The sequence below is a fragment of the Danio rerio genome, chromosome 13 (genome assembly GCF_049306965.1).
Source record: "Danio rerio strain Tuebingen ecotype United States chromosome 13, GRCz12tu, whole genome shotgun sequence".
Classification (NCBI taxonomy): Eukaryota; Metazoa; Chordata; class Actinopteri; order Cypriniformes; family Danionidae; genus Danio; species Danio rerio.
This window is the reverse complement of record NC_133188.1, coordinates 2,008,348-2,032,085: the sequence shown is the minus strand read 5'-3', so window position 1 is coordinate 2,032,085 and position 23,738 is coordinate 2,008,348. Positions and strand designations below refer to the sequence as shown.

At 36.0% G+C, this 23,738-nt stretch overlaps 2 protein-coding genes across 6 annotated transcripts in view; one reads left to right on the top strand and one right to left on the bottom strand.

The window, feature by feature from the left end:
• The window catches only part of hmgcll1 (3-hydroxymethyl-3-methylglutaryl-CoA lyase like 1), a 245,051-nt gene that overhangs the window by 48,197 nt on the left and 173,116 nt on the right, over window positions 1-23,738 (bottom strand). The window lies entirely within an intron of this gene.
• fam83b (family with sequence similarity 83 member B) overlaps window positions 10,053-23,738 on the top strand; it is a 43,555-nt gene continuing 29,869 nt past the window's right edge. For 2 of the 4 annotated variants that reach the window (XR_012389059.1, XM_005170779.6), the window contains exons 1-2: window positions 10,053-10,173; window positions 18,803-19,300. Coding sequence is in view for 2 of the 4 variants with exons in the window: in XM_005170779.6 (XP_005170836.2) it covers window positions 18,842-19,300 (459 nt within the window). In the remaining 2 variants the exon portion in view is untranslated. Of the gene's footprint in view, window positions 10,268-18,802; window positions 19,301-23,738 lie in introns of all 4 variants that reach the window. The other 2 variants (XR_012389060.1, XM_068212987.2) reach the window with 1 other exon arrangement.

Below are 23,738 nucleotides of genomic sequence, written 5' to 3'. Positions count from 1 at the left end.
TATATTTTACAGACATCTATATACATCTACAAATAATACATGGGCTTATTACCTGACTATTAATAACATATTAACTGTTTATTAACACTTTCGCTGTATGTATTTTACATCACACACACACACACACACACAAAAAAGCACTGACATGAACATTAATGCAGCTCAGGGGTGGAATTAATGCATTTACACTCCAATTAAAAAGGCATACATAATCCTATTAAATAACAATTATGAGAATAATGTATGTGGATTATTAAAATATTTACACTACCTGACAAAAGTCTTGTCACTTTTTCAAGTTTTAGTAACAACAAAAAATAAATTGGACTTCTAGTTGATCATTTGGCATCAGAAGTGGCTTATATGAAAAGCAAAGGCCTCTAGATTACACTTATTTGACCACAATAAAATATGATCATGCCTTGATTTTGACTGATTTTATTAGGACAGTAAGGTCTGACTCTGCTTAGACTAAAGTCTCATCACTGAACAGAAATAATGTCCAGTATAGAATATAAAGTCCTGCTGCAGTGGAGACAGAATGAATATTGTGTCTGACTCCATCATGAGCTTGGAGGACTGCATCCATACATCTCTGACATGACTCAAATCACTGATTAATAAAGTCATCTGGAATGGCAAAGAAAGCGTTCCTGCAGGACTCCCAGAGTTCATCAAGACTCTTTGGGTTCATCTTCAATGCCTCCTCCTTCATTTTACCCCAGACATGCTCAATAATGTTCATGTCTGGTCACTGGGCTGGCCAATCCTGGAGCAGCTTGACCTTCTCTGCTTTCAGGAGCTTTGATGTGGAGGCTGAAGTATGAGAAGGAGCGCTATCCTGCTGGAGAATTGTCCCTCTCCTGTGGTTTGTAATGTAATGGGCAGCACAAATGTCTTGATACCTCAGGCTGTTGATGTTGATCATCCACTCTGCAGATCTCTCGCACGCCCCCATACTGAATGTAGACCCCAAACCATGATTTCTCCTTTACTAAACTTGACTGATTTCAGTGAGAATCTTGGCTCCATGCTGGTTCCAGTAGATCTTTTGCAGTATTTGTGATGATTGGGATGCAGCTCAACAGACGATTCCTCAGAGAAATCCACCTCCTGCCATTTTTCCAAATAGTCTATGTCTGTCCAAACAGATTGAAAGGTAGATTTTTCAGCATAGGTGCCCTTTAAAGTGTCCTTGTTCCACGTTTGACCCTAACCACAGTATATGTAGTTAATGAATATTAAATGAATAGTTTCAGAGGGAAACATAAAGTGTAACCGAGCATGCTTTCTCTCTCTCTCCGTCTCTCTGCACAATAAGAGCATGACTTGAACGCTGGGGGATCAATTTGTTCTATAATGAATACAAAATAAATAATGAAGGAAATCTCAATTAAGCCAGCTTATCTTAGATAATACCTCTTTAATACGCTTAACAACAGGCAAGCTAAAACAGATTTGTGCGTGGACAGCAATGCCTTCAAAGTATTAATAATAATGAAATCTTACTAATGTTCAAGATGAATCGCCACGTTCTTGTTCTTGTATATACACACAAAATAATAGAAACATAGCGTTGTTTTATATATATATATATATATATATATATATATATATATATATATATATATATATATATATATATATATATATATATAAACATCATTTTATTAAGCAATATTACAGAAGGAAATGCAGTGCATGTTTCACTATACACTATGTGAGCATGGTTGTTACTGTCATATTTATACAACAGTTGCTAACACTTTTTATTACACTTATTAGTTATACATATTCCATGTACTTACTATAGTGATTACAATTATAGAATACAATACTATAGTGATTACAATTATACAATGATACAATAATTGCATGCAACCTAACCACAGTCAAACCCTAACCATATGGTGCAGTAAGTACATGTAATTGTTTAATAGTTACACTGTAACAAGCACACTTTAAAAGTAAATTATATATATATATATATATATATATATATATATATATATATATATATATATATATATATATATATATATATATATATATATATATATATATATATATATATATATATAAATATACATACATACATATAGTGGTAAGAGCAACAAATAATATCTTGACTTAGTTGATCATTTGGAAAAGTGGCAGAAGGTGGATTTTTCAGATGAATCATCTGTTGATCTGCATCCCAATCATCACAAATACTGAAGTAGACCTACTGGAACCAGCATGTAGCCAAGATTCTTACAGAAATCAGTCAAGCTTGGTGAAGGAAAAATCATGGTTTGGGGTTACATTCAGTATGGGGGCGTGCGAGAGATCTGCAGAGTGGATGATCAACATCAACAGCCTGAGGTATCAAGACATTTGTGCTGCCCATTACATTACAAACCACAGCAGAGGGACAATTCTCCAGCAGGATAGCGCTCCTTCTCATACTTCAGCCTCCACATCAAAGCTCCTGACAGCAAAGAAGGTGAAGCTGCTCCAGGATTGGCCAGCCCAGTCACCAGTAATGACCATTATTGAGCATGTCTGGGGTAACATGAAGGAGGAGGCATTGAAGATGAACACAAAGAGTCTTGATGAACTCTTTGAGTCCTGCTGAACGCTTTCTTCTTCATTCCAGATGACTTTATTAATCAGTGATTTGAGTCATGTCAGAGATGTATGGATGCAGTCCTCCAAGCTCATGATGGAGTCAGACACAATATTCATTCTGTCTCCACAAAATGAATTCTGTTTCTATACTGGACATTATTTCTGTTCATGACAAGACTTTTTCTTAATTAAAAAATTAAAAAATCAAGGCATGATTATATTGTATTGTGCTCAAATAAGTGTAATCTAGAGGCCACTTCTGATACCAAATGATCAACTAGAAGTCAAGTTATTATTTGTTGTTCCTAAAACTTGGATAGACGACAAGACTTTTGTCAGGTAGTGTATTTTTTGGAGAAGAAGAAGAAGAAGAAGTAGAAAAAGAAGAAGAAAAGCTGTACAACGTAAGATTTGGACTCAAAAAATAACGGTTGCTGTTTGAGTTCACACTTAGCTGATAATCAATAAAGCGTATTTGGCATGCTGTCCCGGGAGAGAGCCCTGAGCTCGTAATATCCTCGAGCCCGGGGCTCCCTCCCGTTAGAAGGGCGAGAGGGGAATTCGAGGTCAGGTAGGTCTCGAGATCTCCCCTGCTTGTCACCGTGAGAAGTGTAAACTCAGGTTGTATTGGGTGATAATTTGTTTTAGTCGATTGGCTATGGTTTATGTTTTTGGACGGTGGGAGGAAACCGGGGAACCCGGGGAAAACCCACACGAACACGGGAAGAACATGCAAACTCCACACAGAAACACCAACCGGTCCGATGGGTTGGACTGGCGGTGTTCTTGCTGTGAGGCAACAGTGCTAGCCACTGGGCCACCGTGTCGCCCGATCAGAAAAAGTGGGAGGATGTAGGGGTGGAAAGGGGGGGAAGCTTCAAGACGAAGATAACTGGAGTGAAAACTCAGGTTATTTATAATGCTTCCGTAAACATCTAATAGGGCTGATTACAGAGCTAACAAGGAGCCAGCCGTGTTGATTATAAGCACGTGATCCTCTCGAAATTAGTTTATGAATAAACCGCACTTGTTCAAACTACTTATTTTAAATAAGCTGAAACAACACAATTCTTAAGTTTTTTTTTTTTTTTTTTTTTTGGAGACAACTGAATGGTTTTAATCGATTGTGTGGAAAACAGCATTTGCAGTGTGTGGTCATGGGTTGCATTAAAAAAAAAAAGCTTTGTGCTGTTAAAGGTTAATGTAGACTAACCTTACTAATCCAAACACACTCTTCCTCAGCTAACCTTCATCACCCAAAACCCTGCCTAGCATTGCTGATTGAATATTGCCCTTTAGGCCCATGGAAACACATATAAACACTGCACTGAAAACATTGCGATATTCCCATTTAGCCAGATGAGTAAGATTATTTTCCATCATCCGCACTATTGAAGCTGAAACAAGCCCGAACGAAACGCGATAGCATGCAGGTGACGTGTTTTACAGTGAGATCTTCCCCACTCGGATAGCATTACTACACCGTGCTGCAGTTACCTTAAGGGACTGAAACCTGTTGTGAATGTGCTAATGTGCTTAATGTGACCTGAAAGACTGCACCTGCTTCTGAAATCCTCAAGCCATAGCCAAACAATGCAGTCAAATGATATGCCTCTTACTGCTCGAGAAAAAAAAAGGCCTCTGGTGTGTTTTGTGGCGTTCCTGTGTCATTTCCTAAGCAAGAGCGCGGTAATAACAGGGTATTTCCCAGTTATGCGGAGACCGGTTGGGCATGTCAAACAGAGACAGCTCATGTTTGATGGTGAATTCTGTGGTTTCTGAGTGCACTCGGTTCTGATCACATCAACAGCTAGATAGTAATTACACTGATTTGTGTTTCACAAGCTTTTAGTATCGTTGTATGTTGTGTTATTTTATGTTAAATTGAATTTAAATAAATGATATTATATGTTGATATGCTTATATTATACTATATTTGCAAGAGTGAATAAATAGAGATAAATTATGATTTTTGTGAATTATCCCTTTAGTTAGCAGTTAAAAAATATATTTATGGAGTAGACAGAGTAATATAATATAATATAATATAATAATATATAATATAATATAATATAATATAATATAATAATATATAATAATATATAATATAATATAATATAATATAATATAATATAATATAATATAATATAATATAATAATATATTATAATATAATATAATGTAATATAATATAATATAATATAATAAAATATAATAATATAATAATATATAATGTAATATAATAATATAATAATATATAATATAATATAATATAATATAATAATATATTATAATATAATATAATGTAATATAATACTATATAATATAATATAATATAATATAATACAATATAATATAATATAATATAATATAGTATAATATAATATAATACAATATAATATATTATAATATAATATAATATAATATAATATAATATAATATAATATAATATAATATAATATAATATAATATAATATAATATAATACTATATAATATAATACTATATAATATAATATAATACTATACAATATAATATAATATAATATAATATAATATAATATAATATAATATAATATAATATAATATAATATAATATAATATAATACTATATAATATAATATAATATAATACAATACAATATAATACAATATAATACAATATAATATAATATAATACAATATAATACAATACAATATAATATAATATAATACAATATAATATAATATAATATAATATAATATAATATAATATAATATAATATAATATAATATAATACAATATAATATAATATAATATAATACAATATAATATAATATAATATAATATAATATAATATAATATAATACAATATAATATAATATAATATAATATAATACAATATAATATAATATAATATAATATAATATAATATAATATAATATAATATAATATAATACAATATAATACAATATAATATAATATAATACAATATAATACAATATAATATAATATAATATAATACAATATAATACAATATAATACAATATAATATAATATAATAAAATATAATACAATATAATATAATATAATACAATATAATATAAGGTAGGTAGTATATAGGTAGTGCTGTTGCCTCACAGTAAGACGGTCGCTGGTTCGAGCCTTGGCCAATAGTATCTGGATGCAGCCTTTATGATGCAAGCTGAGATTGCATCACTCAGCGATGCAATGTCAGACACAATGAACTCAAATGGAGCGAGTGACATCACTGTGATGGGTAGGGTTAGAGGCGGGGTTAGGTGATTCCATTAAAAAGCATTGGATGCAGCCCAGATTGCACTGCACCAGGTCTGCATCCAGACCCCTTCCACCTCGGCTGGCATTTCTTTATAAGTTTGCATGTTCTCCCTGAATATGTGTGGGTTTCCTCTGGGTGCTCTGGTTTCCCCCACAGTCCAAAGACATGCGGTACAGGTGGATTGGGTAGGCTAAATGGTCTTTAGTGTATAAGTGTGAATAAGTGTGTATGGATGTTAAATAATATAAAATAAAATAATATACAGTGTCACAGTGGCTTGGTGGTTAGCACTGTGGCCTCACAGCAAGAAGGTTGTTTTCCAGTACTTTAGCTGGAAGGGCATCTACTGTGTAAAACATATGCTGGAACACTTGGTGGTTCATTCCGCTGTGGCGAGATCTGAGGGACTAAAAAAAAAGGGACTAAGGTGAAAGAAAATAAATGAATGGATAATATTTAGTAAAACAAAAATGAAGAGAATAAAATAAAATTAAATAATGTAAAAATGTATTTCATAAAAAAAAATAAAATTAATAAAATGTAATAAAACTAAAGGAAAACAAATTAGTAAAATAAAATAATATGCGCATAATTAAATAAAATAATATAAATGGAATACATTTCAATTCAACATAAAATGTTTTAATAAAATTAAAAGAAATACAATTTCATAAAATAAAAAAAATAATAAAATTTAAAAAAAATAATATAAAAGGGATTAAAATTTTATTAGAAAAAGAATAAAATTCAAGGAAAGAAAATGATTAACATTTAATAAAATGAAAAAATTTAAATTAAATAGATACATTTTAGAATTGAAAATATGTAATGCAAGAAAATTAAATAAAATTAATAAAATTTTATAAAAATTAAAGGAACACAATTTTGTAAAATAAAATGAAAGTAATATCGATAAATAAGTTAGATAAAATTATAGGAATAACATTTTACAAAATTGCTTAAGAAAAACAAAGTTAAATAAACTATTTTAAAAGAAAGACAATTTAATAAAAGAAAAGAAAACAATTGATGGATGGATGGATGGATGGAGGAATTGATAAACTAACTGTAGTGGTACGGATAGTTTTAAGGACTGGTTAATGATATGCTTTAATGGGTATTACTTTATTTTGATGGTCCGTTATAGTTGAAATTAAGTTATCTTGCATCTACATGCCAACTAATTCTCATTAGATCATAAGCCGACTGTCAGGTTAGGGTTAGTGTAAGTTGACATGTACTTGCTAAGTTTCTTATAGTCAGTTAAATGTCTCTTGAAGGAGCAGAATCAGCAGACATTAAGCAGACAGTCTACTAATACAAATGCAATGCAACTGTTAGTCAATACAATGTGTAATTGGGGCCATCAAAATAAAGTCTTACCAGTTAATCACTGGTTTAGCTCTAAGATTAGATTTAGTGTTGTTTAGGGCTGGGGTAAAACTGCAGTGATACCACTGGGTTTAACTCTTTAACTCTTTAATTGTAAAACTACATCATATAGGGGCAAGTTTTTTGACATGGCTGGGTTAAGGGCTGTTAAGGTGTTGGTTCATCAGTGCAATTACAAATCTATTTACTGCAGCTAATTTTAGCAGTAATTGACAGCAGGTATGTTTAAGCAAATGCATGTATATGTGTGTGGAATGCATGCCATGAAATGATTCATTGCATTGATAATATGTAATATGACAAGGTTAATGCATTCTGTTAAAAATAATTACACTGTAAGCTAATCCGCTAACTAATATTAATACGTGAGAAAACCTTGGTGTAAAGTGTAATCAAAAGTATCGCTTTAGGATCTCTGTGTTGTGCTGTTAGTATTCCTGTCGTTCTCCTGCATCACACTTGATCCTTCAAGATTAAATCATTGCTTTTGCACAGCAGCTCAGCTGCATTTACATTTACTCATTTAGCAGATGCTTTTATCTAAAGAGACTTACAAGTGAGAATAAAAAAAGCACTTAAGCTTTCATCAGATTTGCAATAAAAAAACAACAACAACCCAGGCTCATCCTGAAAACATACCACTATATACATTTCTGGAGAGCGCCAAATATGTCCCAGGAGCTACATTTTTTATTTTTTTTGCAGATCCATCAGAGGCCGCTGTGTACGCTTGTTCAGATCTCAAATTTCTCTTGCGAGTGTCATTTGTCATTGGCTTGTGTTTTCATCTTACCCGCTTTCTGGAACGGTTCTTCACCAGGCTCAAACCCCGTCGTTGTGGTCAACTCCTCTCTGCGTCTCAAGTCTGCCGATGTACATGGCGAGCTACTGGACAAACTGCTAACAGCAGAAATGCCGTCCACACACATAAAGATAAGTGGTCAGCTACTGGCGGGAAGAAATGACATCACACCATAGTGTTCGTTATAAAGGCCAAATGCAGCCATACATGAGCTGGTTCAAGCTTGTTCTTGGTCAAAGGTTGGTTTAAGCTGGTTTTTGTTTGTCATGAGCTGGTTTAAGCTTATTTGTGCTGGTCATGAGCTGGGTTAAGCTGGTTATTGTTGGTCAAGAGTTAGTTTAAGCTGGTCTTTGATGTCCATGAACTAGTTTAAGTTGGTTATTTATAGCCATAAACTAGTTTAAACTAGTGTAAGCTAGTTTTTGCTAATAAAGGGCTGGTTAAAATATAGTTCCTGCTGTTGAAGTTGGTTTAGGCTGCTTCGTATTGTTCATGAACTTGTTTTTGCTGGTCAAGAGTTGGTTGAAGCTGGTTCTTGATGGTCATAAGCTGGTTTAAGCTGTTTTTGCTGGCCACGAGTTGGTTTAAGGTGGTTCTTGCTGGTCAGGAGTTAAATTAAGAAGGTTATGCATGGCCATGAACTGGTTTAAGCTAGTTTAAGTTGGATTCTTCCTCATCATGAGCTGGTTTAAGATAGTACTGGCTGAAGAGTTGGTTTAGGCTGGTTCTTGTTGGTCATGAGCTGGTTTAAGCTTGTTCTTGCTGGCCATGAGCTGGTTTAAGCTGTTTTTGCTGGTCATGAGCTTGGTTAAGATGGTTCCAGCTGGCCAAGGGTTAGATTAAGAGGGTTATGGATCCCCATGAACTGGTTTAAGCTAGTTTAAGGGTGTTCTTGCTCATCTGGAGCTGGTTTAAGATAATACTTGCTGTTGAAGAGTTGGTTTAGGCTGGTTCTTGGTGGTCATGAGCTCGTTTAAGCTTGCACTTGCTGGTCATGAGCTTGGTAAAGCTGGTTCTTGCTGGCCAAGAGTTAGATTAAGAAGGTTATGGATGGCTATGAACTGGTTTAAGCTAGTTTAAGCTGGTTCTTGCTTATTTTGAGCTGGTTTAAGATAGTACTTGCTGTTGAAAAGTTGGTTCAGGCTGGTTCTTGCTGGCTTTGAGCTGGTTTTAGCTGGGTTTTTTTCTTCAGGTCATGAGCTTAATTAAGCTGGTTCTAGCTCATCGATAGTTAGATTAAGAATGTTATGAATGGCCATGAACTGGTTTAAGCTAGTTTAAGCTGGTTCTTGCTCCTCATGAGCTGGTTTAAAATAGTTCTTGCTGCTAAAGAGTTGGTTTAGGCTGGTTCTTGTTGATCATGAAATGGTTTAACCTGGTTTCTGCTTGCCATGACCTGGTTTAGCTTGTTCTTGATGGTCATTGGCTGGATTAAACTTGGTTAAGCTGGATATAAGCTGGTTCTTTGCTGATCCAGTTTAAACCACCTCCTGGCCCTGCAAAAAACAGCAAGTATAACAAGCATAAACTAGCAGCCATGCGTTAAAACCTACCTAACCTGCATATGCTGTTTTTATCAGCACATGATTTTTTTGACAGATCAAAACACACCCTCAAAAATAAAGAGTTCGTTCACTCAAAAAAGTCCTCAACATTAAAACACGCTGCCCTCCTGCATGCCATGAGGGACTTTATTTAGTCCTTGAAACACATTTCAAGTCACATTTACAAAACACGGCCTCTGTCAGTAAGAAGACGGCGGCTCCGGCGAGAAACAGAAACTGTCAGCTTTATCTCAGTGCACTCTGAACTCTGTGAAAGGGACGACAGATAGATAGAGGAGAAGAGAAGAGGTGTGTCTGTGCGGCGTCGGACAGGTTTACTGCCTCTGGCCAGTGAGACGCTCTCATTATTTGCATGTGAAAACTTGAGTCTCCACCCTTCAGCAGGTTCTCAGCACTTCTCCTGTTCAGACACATTCAGGGTTTATCAGAGACTAGCAAACTCCCTTTTGGCTTGTGAAATACCTCAATGTTTCACTGCAACACGGGATAAGAATGCTAAGAGACGCTGAATGATGAGATCCCTCTAAGTAAGTCACTTTTTTTTGCAAGTGAATGTCTTACTGGAGCAGATACTGGGTTGTTTGGATGTAGAGAACGAAAGTTGGAAAGTGCAGCTTACAGGTTAGTTTACTGAATGTCTTGTGTTGGTTTTGCATACTGAAAGAAATGTTTAAGTGTCATGTCAGTGCATGACAATACTGTGACAAACTAGTTTTGAGAAGTGAACTGAAATAAGTAATCTTTTCTTGGAACTTTCTTGGAAACAATAAGTTTCTCAGAGCTTTTCTTTTTTATTTCTAAGAAATTATATGATCAGTTAGTCCTGACAGCATATGTTTTTAGATCATTTTAACTTATTAAACGAAGTTATTCGTGTTCTTACCTAATATTACAAGCTGTTTTAAGTCAGTTTAACATCATGTAAGTTCAGTGGACTCATGAGGTTAATTTGATTTAGCTTAAAAATTTAAGGCAACCAGGATTTTTTTTACACTGTAGAGAAAATATTTAAAAAAATTAAACAATTATTAAGAGAAGTCCATTTTTGTCCTGTTTTCAGAAAAAAAGTGACTTTCTCATTAAAAAGCAGCAAAATAATCTCCCAGTGTGGCAAGTAAAATAATCTAAAAACAAGTTTATTTTGCCTATACCATTATGGCAGATTGATTTGCTTAATTTAAGGAAAGATTTGCTTAAAAACAGACATTTTTTTTTATTTTACTTGTCTAGAAAATGCTTATTGATTTACAAATTTGTAGACTGAGAATTTTGAAAAAAAAAAACAAGTAAAAAAAAAACCTAAGAGAAGCCTTTTATTTGTAATGTTTCTGTATTATTGTCTGTAAGTTGAACAAATCTTAGAAAAGAGTTTGCTGTTATCTCTCAAAGTCAGCTTTTAGCATTAAGTGTATGGAAATGAGACATTTGCTAATGAAATGAGTTTTCAAAGTAATATATATTAAAATGCAAATACCCACAGTTACGGGTGAAAGACAAAAGAAGGTTTTATTTTTCAAGCAGGCGTCACGGTGGTTCAGTGGTTAGTACTGCCACTGGTTTGAGTCCCAGTTGGCGTTTCTGCATGTGCTTCGGTTTCCCCCACAGTCCAAACAAAATTGGCCGTGGTGTATATGTGTGAATGTGAGAGTGTGTGGGTGTTTCCCAGTACTGTGTTGCAGCTAGAAGGGCATCCGCTGCGTAAAACATTTGCTGGAATAGTTGGTGGTTCATTCCGCTGTGGCGACTCCTGATAAACAACAGACTTAGCCAAAGAAAAACAAATGAATTTGTCAAGCATTGAGAACAAGAGTGATGACATATTAAACGACTCTCTCTGAGCCCAAAAACTAATAAATAATAGTATTTTTATGTACTGTATGTACTTTGATACTATAATTCCAACCAGTTATTTTACCCATTTGTCAGCAAGACATTTAAACCCTTAAAAAATTAGGGATGCACTAAAATGGATTTTTTTTGCCGATATTGATAACCCATAACGGATATATCAGCCGATAAATATTAATATTTAATATAAAAGTGTTATATTTTTATACAGTGAACAACTGATTTTATTTTACATTGTATAAACTTTACAATACTGATCTTATAAACTGAATAGCCAACTTAAAAGAAAAAAAGCAATAATTTTAAAATTGCAAGGTGATTATATAGACCTATAGTCACAAATTAATGTAAATCAGCATGAAGAAAATAAATTATTATTTTCATTCATTCATTTCCTTTTCAGCTTATTTCCTTTATTAATCACAGTGGAATGAACCGCCAACTTATCCAGCATATGTTTTTCGCAGCAGATGACCTTGCAGCTGCAACCCATCAAGGGAAACATCCATACACACTCATTCACACTCATACACTAGAGACAATTTAGCTTACCCAATTCTCCTGTACCACATGTGTTTGGACTTGTGGGGGGAAATCGGAGCACCTGAAGGAAACCCACGGCAACATGGTGAGAACATGCAAACTCCACACAGAAATGCCAACTGACCTAGCCGGGACTCGAACCTGTGACCTTCTTGATGTGAGGCGATTGTGCTACCCACTGCGCCACCATGTTAAATAATGAAAAGGGATTTAATTGACAAGCAAGTTTATTTAATAATTTTCCTTTGACTTAGTCCCTTTATCTATCAGGGGTCGCCACTGCGGAATGAACCGCCAACTTATCCAGCATGTGTTTGACACTTCCGGCCGCAACCCAGTACTGGGAAACACCCATACACACTTATTCACACTCATACACTACGGCCAATTTAGTTAACCAATTCTCAGAGCATGCGTTCGGACTGTGGGGGAAACCGGAGCACCCAGAGGAAACCCACGCCAACACAGGGAGAACTCAGAACACACAGAAATGCCAACTGACCCAGCTGGGACTCAAACCAGCGACCTTCTTGCTGTGAGGCCACAGTGCTAACCACTGAGCCACGGTGCAGCCCACCGTATAATATTAGCTATTTAACAGGTGGTGTTTAATTTTGCTTCCCAGAGATGGGTTGCTGCTGGAAGGGCATCCGCTGCGTAAAAACTTGCTGGATAAGTTGGCGGTTCATTCCGCTGTGGCAACCCCGGATTAATAAAGGGACTAAGCCGTCAAGAAAATTAATGAAAGAATGTCTGAATGAATGAATGAATGTTTAGTTTTGGTTGAGTAAAGCTTGTGATTCAGTCTCCATGTTGGAGCAGGTGGAGCTCAGGAGGACGCCGTGTTGAACATTTTGGGAGATTTTATGCGTCTGCTGATCAAGTCTAGTCAAGTTCAGCAAATTAATTATGCCTGATGGGATGAATCTGAAATATGATGAACACTGAAAGGGGTTTTTGAAAATAACATTTTAATTACCTTTATAGTTTTCTGTATGATGCACACTTGGACTTATTTCAATGTAAAATGTCAATAAAAGTCACTTTGTTAAACTGTAGAGTTGAATTTTCAACATTAAAAGTCGACAGAGCAGAGATCAACATCCCATAATGCATTTCACAACCGTAAATGAACACTAATGAATCACAAAAATATAGAAACTGTTCAGATACAGATATTTTTTACAGTGTGATTTGTATTACAAACAACCTATACTCACCGGCCACTTTATTAGGTACACCTGTCCAAGTGCTTGTTAACGCAAATTTCTAATCACATGGCAGCAACTCGATGCATTTTGGCATGTAGACATGGTCAAGATGATCTGCTGCAGTTCAAACTGAGCATCAGAAGAAAGGGGATTTAAGTGACTTTGAATGTGGCATGGTTGTTAGTGCCAGGCGGGCTGCTCTGAGTATTTCAGAAACTGCTGATCTACTGGGATTTTTTTCCACAACTATTTCTAGGGTTTACAGAGAATGATCTGAAAAAGAGAAAATATCCAGTGAACGGCAGTTCTGTGTGCACAAATGCCTTGTTGATGCCAGAGGAGAATGGCCAGACTGGTTCCAGCTGATAGAAAGGCAACAGTAACTCAAATAAGCACTCGTTACAACCGAGCTCTGCAGAAGAGCATCTCTGAACACACAACACGGCCAACCTTGAGGCGGATGGGCTACAGCAGCAGAAGAGCACACCGGGTGCCGCTCCTGTCAGCTAAGAACAGGAAACTGAGGCTACAATTCACACAGACTCACCAAATCTGGACAGTAGAAGATTAAAGAAATGTTGCCTGCTCTGATGAGTCTCCATTTATGCGGACACATTCAGATGCTTGGCTCAGAATTTGGTGTCAACAACATGAAAGCATGGATCCATCCTGCCTTGTATCAGCGGTTCAGGCTGGTGGTGGTGGTGTAATGGTGTGGGGGATGTTTTCTTGGCACACTTTGGGCTCATTAGTACCAACTGAGTATCATGTCAATGCCACAGCCTACCTGAGTATTGCTGCTTAAGAATATCTGTGAGTCACAAGCTTCAGACAGTGACTATTAAAAAAGCTTAGTCATAAAGTAAATTAACATATACTGCGCAGTAGATGTCTTGCAGTCCACATACTTACAGTAATACATTTACTCAAATACTTGACAGCTCAGGATAGTCAGTAGACAAGGGTTTGGCAGTATTAATCAGTCAGCTTCGTCATCAAATAACGTTCTTTCAGCTCCAGGGTAATTAGTCAAATGTCGTTATTTGTATAATTTTATTTTCAGGTTTTACAGACTTTCTCAGCAGAGATACACTGTTACAGGGATAGCTCAGGATAGGGATAGTTTCTTTCTTACTTTTTATTTTTTAATGATTTGTTGATTAAATTGCTGGTTGGATGATTGATTAATTGAATACATGGTTGGTTGAATGATTGATTGATTGATTGATTCATTCATTTATTTAGTGACTGAATAGTTTGTTGGGTTATTGGTTGAATGGTTGGTTGGCCAATTGGTTGGTTTATTGGTTGATTGATTGATTAATGGGTTGAATGGTCAATTTTTTGGTTGGTTGGTTGGTTGGTTGGTTAATTGATAGGTTGGTTGATTGGTGAGTTGAATGGTCAATTGGTTGGTAGGTCAATTGGTTGGTTGGTTGATTGGTTGATTGGTTGATTGATTGGTTGGTTGATCGGTTGGTTAATTGGTGGGATTAATGGTCAATTGGTTGGTTGGTTGGTGGGTTGAATGGTCAATTGGTTGGTTGATTGATCGGTTGGTTGATTGGTTGATTGATAGGTTGGTTGATTGGTGAGTTGAATGGTCTATTGGTTGGTTGGTTGGTTGGTTGGTTGGTTGGTTGATTGGTTGATCAGTTGGTTGATTGGTGGGTTGATCGGTTGGTTGATTGATTGGTTGGTTGATAGGTTGGTTAATTGGTGGGTTTAATGTTCAATTGGTTGGTTGGTTGGTTGGTGGGTTGAATGGTCAATTGGTTGGTTGGATGGTTGGTTGGTTGATTGATAGGTTGGTTGATTGGTGAGTTGAATGGTCAATTGGTTGGTTGGTTGGTTGGTTGATTGGTTGGTTGAATGGTTGATCAGTTGGTTGATTGGTGGGTTGATTGGTGGGTTGATTGATCGGTTGATTGGTAGGTTGGTTAATTGGTGGGTTGAAAGGTCAATTGGTTGGTTGATTGATCGGTTGGTTGATTGGTTGGTTGGTTGATTGATCGGTTGATTGGTTGGTTGATTGATCGGTTGGTTGGTTGGTTGATTGATCGGTTGATTGGTTGGTTGATTGATCGGTTGGTTGGTTGGTTGATTGATCGGTTGATTGGTTGGTTGATTGATCGGTTGGTTGAATGGTCAATTGGTTGGTTGGTTGATTGATTGAATGGTTGGTTGGTTGTTAGCTGGTTAATTAGGTCGGGGGTGTCGCAGACAAACAATGTCATATGTGGATGTAAAATGACATAACTGAGCAAATGATACTTAAGTAACAGTTGTCATAATCAATTTGACATTTCATGACAATCTTATGAACGCCAACTTCAAGTAAAGTGCCAAGTTTTTAACACATGCGATATATAAATAAACATTTACTTCACAACAACCCAGCACTTTTAGTGTTTCATTATGGGTCATTCAACTGTCAAGTCAAACTACATGTTAATTTAAGCTGATAATTGTCAGTTGCTGTATAATGTCATGCTGATATTACAACCTGCAACATTTTAAATTGTGAAATACTTTGCCAACCTCAAGGGTGTGTGTAGGTGTATGTTCACGGGGGATGTGACATCAGTGCATACACTATTTCAGAGAGCGCAGCAGTCTAATTTCAAGACGTTTTTGAGTTTAAACGATTGTTCTTGTTTCTGAAAGCCTGACTCAGTAACTAACTATCGTGACGCAATAACATGAACATTTTCCCACATCTTCAGTCAAAGATAGGAGTAATTACAGCAGCTTCCCCATCGCAGGAACATTGAGTCACTGACGGTTTCACCATCAGCAGGACATGCTGCATCTGGAGAGATCACTCTCTCAGACTAGAAAATGCAGATTGTGAACAGAAAAGCTGACCAATCGCTTTAAAAAATAATGTATGTTTATAGCGAGTTAAGCTCTGTGAGATTAGTAATATACATTGCTCAACCTAAACTCAAACTTTAAACAACGTTAAAAGGTGATTTTCTCAATATGTAGCTTTTTTTAACCCTCAGATTTCAAAGCGTTGCATCTCAGCCGAATGATCCTGCCCTAGCAAACCATACATGACTGGAAAGCTCATTTGTTCAGATCTCAGATGATGTATAAATCTCAGAAAACACTTTAAACTGGCTTTGTGTTCAGGGTCACATTATGCAGGATCATATCACTGTTGAGATACCACATTACAATGTGTCATAGAGTTGTTATTGATAACAGTTCTAAAGTAGTAATAATAATACTTAATGACTTTACAAGCCTCGTTTTATGATTCCTGTTGACATATTTCCTAATTCATATTATTATTTAATTTCATTGTCGTTTGGCTAAGTCTCTTTATTTATTAGGAGTCGTCACAGCAGAATGAATCGCAAACTTATCCAGAAAATGTGTTACACAAGGGATGCCCTTCCAAGTGTAACCTAGTACTGGGAAACACCCATACACTCATACACTACAGTTAATTTAGTTTATCCAATTCCCCTATAGCGCATGTGTTTGGGCTTGTGGGGGGAAACCGGAGCACCCGAAGGAAACCAAGGCCAACACAGGAAGAACATGCAAACTCCACACAGAAACACCAACTGACCAGGCCAGGGCTCGAACCAGCAACTTTCTTCCTGTGCCCATTATTATTATTATTCATTCATTCATTCATTTTCTGGGTCACAGTGGCGCAGTGAGTAGCACAATCGCCTCACAGCAAAAAAGCACAGAGCAGGAAAAGAGGCAGAGCAAAGTTTACCAACTACTTTTTATCTTTCTTGACCATGTGACCTAAGCCCAAATACTGAGACATTCAAACTGACCAATCAGCATGTGACCTCATTGTAAAACCCCCAAAGTCAACCCCCCCCCCCCCCCCCCCAAAAAAAAAATAAAATAAAAATACAATTAAATAAAAAAAATTGAAACAAATAAATATATGCAGAAATTACTAAATAATTTTTTTCAGGAGCTGTTTATTTGTAAATAAACAGTTAAACGTTCAGCAAAATGTTGTATTACTATTATTTATAAAAGAAAATAAATAGTCTACATCGGCAGCAAATACATTAGCAAACAGTTTAGCTTATTACAATTAATAGCTCTTATAAAGAAATAGAACCAAGTTATCAAATGTCATTAATCAATTCTTCACTGCACAACTTACACATTCTGATTAAAGAGCACCGGAGGTATCTCTTATTTATTTAGATTTTTCTTTGGATTTCATTACATAAAAGAGGTGTCATGTTAAAATTGCACACATCTAACGTTATACTTAAATCATTCGACTGCTTTCCTAACTTTTCATGCTTATTTAGGACAAAATTAGTTGTGTTTGAGAAAAAAAAACACCAAGATCCACATCTTTAAATGTTATTATTATTAATTATGTGTATATGTCTGTTTAAACCATTCGAAGATGCACCCAAAAGCCAGACTTTCGCTCCGCTTGAAATTGTGTGCACAAAATCCAATTGGGAAACAACGTCTGTTTATCACTATGGAGCTCGTCAGCTGACAGTCACGCACTGCTATATGACTGTCTTAAGGATTGCATAGAAGGAATGACGACACCTGTGATGAAAAGGAAGGCAATCTCGCCGTTATTGTAGTTATTTCAAAGTGTTTTCATGCCTTAATAAAATTAAAGCACAGAGCAGACTTTTTTAGAGCAAGAGGCGCCCCCTGGTGGTTTGGTGGTATGGGTAGCACAAAGGAAGGATGGTCTCTTTAATGTTTATTGCCACCCTTCAGAGAAAGTGGATGATAGTGGGATAGAACTGTAAAATACAGGAGAATCCCGGGAAAAACACAAAGGTTGACAGGTATTGTTGATTTTTTTTTTTTAACATTTCATAGTATTTTCCCAAAATATACAGTTGAAGTCAGAATTATTCGCCCCCTTTTGAATTTTACTTACTTTTTTAAATATTTCCCAAATTATGTTTAACAGGGCAAGGAAATTTTCACAGTATGTCTGATAATATTTTTTCTTCTGGAAAAAGTCTTATTTGTTTAATTTCTGCAAGAATAAAAGCAGTTTTTAATTCTTCAAACACCTTTTTTTTGGACAAAATTATTACCCCCTTTAAGTAAATTTTATATCTGATAGTCTACAGAACAAACCATCATCATACAATAACTTGCCTAATTACCCTAACCTGCCTAATTAACCTAATTAAGCCTTTAAATGTCACTTTAAGCTGTATAGAAGTGTCTTGAAGAATATCTAGTCAAATATTATTTACTGTCATCATGACAAAGATAAAATAAATCAGTTATTAGAAATGAGTTATTAAGACTATCATGTTTAGAAAAGTGTTGAAAATAAATCTCCCTGTCAAACAGAAATTGGGGAAAAAATAAACAGGGAAGCTAATAATTCAGGGGGGCTAATAATTCTGACTTCAACTGTATGTCTAAATAAGATTTGCCACCAAAATCATTTCATGTGCTGAAACACAGAGAAAGCTGAGGCGAAATTAAAACTCAAAATCACCCCAGAGTGGATGAAAACATCCCCAACAGCACACAAGGGTTAATAATGATGTGTGTTTGTGTTGTTTTCTAGGTCTTTCCTAAGGCTGTGTGGTGTTTTTAAGGACTCCAGATGGTCACGGTGATGGAATCCGACTTTTCTCTACTCTCCTCCTCAAAGGGAGAGTTCAAGCCTGAAGATTACATCCAGCCGCATTACAAGGAAGCGTATCGGTTAGCCATAGACTGCCTGGTCAAAGATGGAGAAGCGTCTTATCAGAGTTTCATCAAAGACGAAGGCATAGGTGATTTTCTCTCTCGGGAGGAGATCCAGCATATATCAGAAAACGCCGTACAGCCGCCAACCGGGAACCACTCTGAAGAGGTGGACTGTCCGCGGGACGATAACACATCTACTGGGACATATTGGCCCACTCATTCTGACACCGACCCACCAAACTTGGATTTAGGCTGGCCGGATGTCCCGCTCAGAAAACTGGAGACCAGCATTGACCTGCTATTTCATCCGCCGAGGCAGAACAGCCCGACTATCAAAGAAGTGATCCGGAAGCAGATACAGGACGCCAGGCAGGTAATGTTGATGTTCAATTTCCACATCATCTTGATTTCTCTAGCGCTTTTACAGTGGAGATCGCGTCAAAGCAGCTTAGCATGGAAGTTCTAGTAAACTGAAACTGCTTCAAGGTGGCAAGGTGGCTTAGTGGTTCACAGCAAAAAGGTCGCTGATTCAAGCCTGGTTCTGTGTGGAGTTTGCATGTTCTCCCCATGTTGCTGTGGGTTTCCTCTGGGTGCTCCGGTTTCTCCCACAGTCCAAACACTTGCGCTGTAGGGGAACTGATAAACTAAATTGGCCTTAGTTTATGAGTGTGTGTGCATGTGTAGAAGTGTTTCCCAGTACTTAGTTGCGGCTGAATAGGCATCTGCTGCATATAACATATGCTGGCATAGTTGGCGGTTCTAGTTGCATAGTTCAGACTAAGCCAAAGGAAAATGAATGAATGAATGAATGAATGAATGAATGAATGAATGAATGAATGAATGAAACTGCTTCAGTCCTGTTTTCAGAGATCAGTTTAGTTCAGTCCACACTGTAAAAAAAAAAAAAACATGCAAAAAAATGGTCAAAAGACTGGCAGCAGGATGTCACAGAATTACAAGATAAAAACGGGAAAAATAAAGAACATACTTTACGGACAAAAGTCATGAAATTACAGTTTATTACTGTTGATAATTTATATTTAAACTGTGAAAAAATGAAAAAAAAAACACTGATAATTACTGCTATTTTACTAATTAAGACTGCAATTATACAGATTATTGCTCTCATTTTACAAATTGTTACTGTATAATAATAATAATAATAACAATAATAATATTAATAATAATAATAATTATTATTATTATTAATACTATTATTATTATTACTATTATTATTATTATTATTATTATTATTATTAATCATCTGGCAAAAACAAACAAATTAAGTTTAATAATGTTCAACGTAATTTGTTTGTTTCAATCCAGCCCAAATAAATAGTTTACAACCACTTAACGTAAAAAAAAATTGAGTAAATCTAAGGAATCATCTTTGAATATTTTTTTCAGTGTGCTTATGGACTAACAGGGTTGAGCTTATTCTTTTAATGAGTTTTACTGTAGGTGTGTTTTGAGAATAATCCAATCAGAGTCTTATCCTCCATTCCCTTTAAGAGTCAGTTGCTTTGCGCCATAGCACGTTTGCCATTTACATAGCGAACTTTGTAAGTGGAAAAACTGGACACTTTACTAGAGAGAAAACAGTTAAACAGAGCATCTGCAGCGCGAAAATGAGAGATGAGCCTCCTCATTCTTTACTTTCACTTTCGCTCTCGTGGATAGGGAAACGCTCACAGACGTCCCTTAACCTATACATAATTAATTTTGTTTATGAAGCTTTGTTTATGTTTAAATTCAGTTCTAATTTCCAGCAAACGAATAAATAAACAAAAAACTGAGTTATATCCTGAAACACATGCTGTGCCGCAAATGGTCTAAAACCTGACAGGTGTTTTTAATAAAACAAATATAAATATGCATATAATAAATAATGCAGCTAATAATAATAACATTATACAAAAGCAAATTGTTATGAATAAACTGGAAAAGCCCCCCGAGGTGAAGAAGGCATGGAGGCAGTGGTTTTTATATTTATGTAGGCTAAAAAATAATAATTTTGTACTATTTTAATCCTTTAATTCTTTTCATTTGTGAATTCTTTTAATTTAATTCTTTTTCATGTGCGTATTGCTGTACATCCTGTGTGTATTAAGCGTGTAAGCGAGGCGCACAACTAACGCGCTCTGCGCTGGACTTTAGACCACCTCTAAGCTGGTCTATTGAACAGACTATTTTAGTTCCTCAAAATAGCAACGCGCCAGCAATGCACCTCAACACGTCTCCTTTTTTAGACCAGAACGCCTATGGGCGCACATATAAGCGCAAATGCATTTGCCATTTAAACAGCGTGCTGCAATGCATCAAAACGACTCATGCGCCAATCTGAAACTAGCAAACAATTGCGTCGCGCCTTGCGCCGGGTGTATGATAGGGCCCCTAGATTTTCGTCCGCGACACCTCCACAAACAACCCAACCCCCACCGGGTCTTCACTTTTGACCGCGAAAGGGAGGCACGAACACTGACAACTATCGTTTACCTAGAGCGCCAGTAAGCTTGCGCAGCTACTGTATATAATGATAGATTGCTATATAAATTGTAGTAAATTGCGTATAAATGATATGAAATTACGAATAGCCTTTTGTATATGTTACAGGGAAATAAATTATTTACTGTTTATTTGTTTGGATTTTAACTTTGTAAACTATAAAATCATGCATCTCCTGGTTTGTGTCTGATTTTTTTTTTTTTTGTCTTTAGCTGGTGAGTTGTTCGCCCCTATTTTTCCCCCTATTTTCTGCTGGCCACGCCCACTCCTCCCTCTGCTCGCAGCGCTCCACACCCATCATGGAACAATTTAAATAAAAAATTCTGACGTAGATTTAAACTGAAAGAGAGGGGGTTCATGACCCTTTAATGCAGGGGTTCTCAACTGGTTTGACCATGGGACCCACATTTTTACATGGTCATCAAGCCGCGACCCAAATTTTTAGAAACTATACAACAATTTTAGCGATTATGCTTAGATTGTATTTATTTTTAACATAAACAGGTAGTGACAGATACATCATAAGAAATTCACCAAGACTTACATATAAACATTATTTTATTGCTGTCATTTAACAAAATGGATCAAATTATAGACATATTACAAAGTAAAAACGACAAATACAGTTAATAATAAACTGCTAATAAAATATGTTTTCTGGTTTCTAAATGTTGTTTTAGTTTAGAAGGTTTCATGCTCTCTTATGAGAGCACGTCACTACATATGACACCGAGGCTTTAAGTCTTTTTTGTCGTCAATATATATATCCATACTTTACATATTCGGGGTCATACTTGCGCTTGACATATTTGTTACAACAATAAATGAAATTTCACATGTCAAACGGTAGGGTTGTTGCGCAAGCATTTCAAAATAAAAGTCCGGTATAAGCAAAATAAGTAAAAAGTAAAAAATGTAACTTTTGTTGTTTTTTTTTTTAAACACACACTACGCGACCCACTGAAAATGTTCCCGCGACCCAAAGGTGACCCAGCAGTTGAGAAACACTGCTTTAATGTATAAAATATAGATGGTAAGACTCCACTTTTTTTTTTTTTTTTTTTTTGCTGCTTAGTCAGTCTAAAATCCAACCATTGGTTTTAAAATATTTGCATATTCTCAAATGTTTTGTTCATATTTTTCTCAGTTTTGTGTAGCTCATATATGCACATTTTAATCGAACTGATCTAATTTATGCCAGAGTTTTCTTTACGCCAACATTAGCAATGCTCTTCTGTTAAAAGAAATAATGAAGATTGACAGCTTCAACCCAAGCATATACAGTACATACCATGCACTGAGATTAAAGACACTCCTGCTATTAAAAACCTGTTTTCCTGATTTGCGTGCTCATAGAATTAAGTGCTAGAGTATTGAAGGTGGAGTGATCCTAATAATAATTTTTCATTTGAATGATAATAGTGAATTAAAGCTGCAAGCAGCGATGATAGGGCCGCCGCCTGGTGGCCTCAGGATGACAGAGAACAGCGAACAGCATAATTTAAGCCGATATATATATAAATAACCTGAGAAAATCACAGATTTATGCCAAACTTCCCCCTGTCAGCAGGTGGCACTATAACTGTGACTCAAGATTGGCATGTAGATGCCTTCAGTAGAGGAATATTATCATCCATGTGAATTTTCAGGCAGATCGGACATTGTTTGGCTGAGTTATAATAACTTCCTGTTTTGTGGCGATTTGTCGAAGATTGCGAAGCCGCCACGGACACGCCCTTCAACGAAAAACTCTAGATCTTCGCAAATCAACATTGTCAAGGCCTTTAGATGACAAAACGCAATTTTAGTGTTGATCCGAAAAAATCCCAAGGAGGAGTTCGTTAAAATACAACTCCTGGAAATGGCAAAAACGCCACTTTTTTGCTGCAGGAAGTTAAAAATATCCGACTTCCTGTTGGGTTCGAGATTCCGCTCCAAGAGACTTTTTTGTAGGTTTTGGCGTGTTTAAGGTGTGTGCCAATTTTCGTATGCGTGCGTGTTTCGTAGCTCGGTGTCAGTCCGTCAAAAATGCATAGGAGGCGCTGTTGAGTCATTTTGCCACACCCACTTCCGAAACCCATATCAAACATACATTTTCACCACTTTTAGGGCGTGTGCAAAGTTTCGGGCATGTTTAGCCTGTAAAAATCGCGATTCATTCCAGAGAAGAAGAAGAATAAGAAACGGAGCAATTCCAATAGGGCCTACGCACCGTAGATGCTCGTTCCCTAATAAAGAGTCTGCATGGAAATGAAAAAGATCATTCCACCAGTGAGGAACAGGGAATGGAAATGTGCTGGAAAATG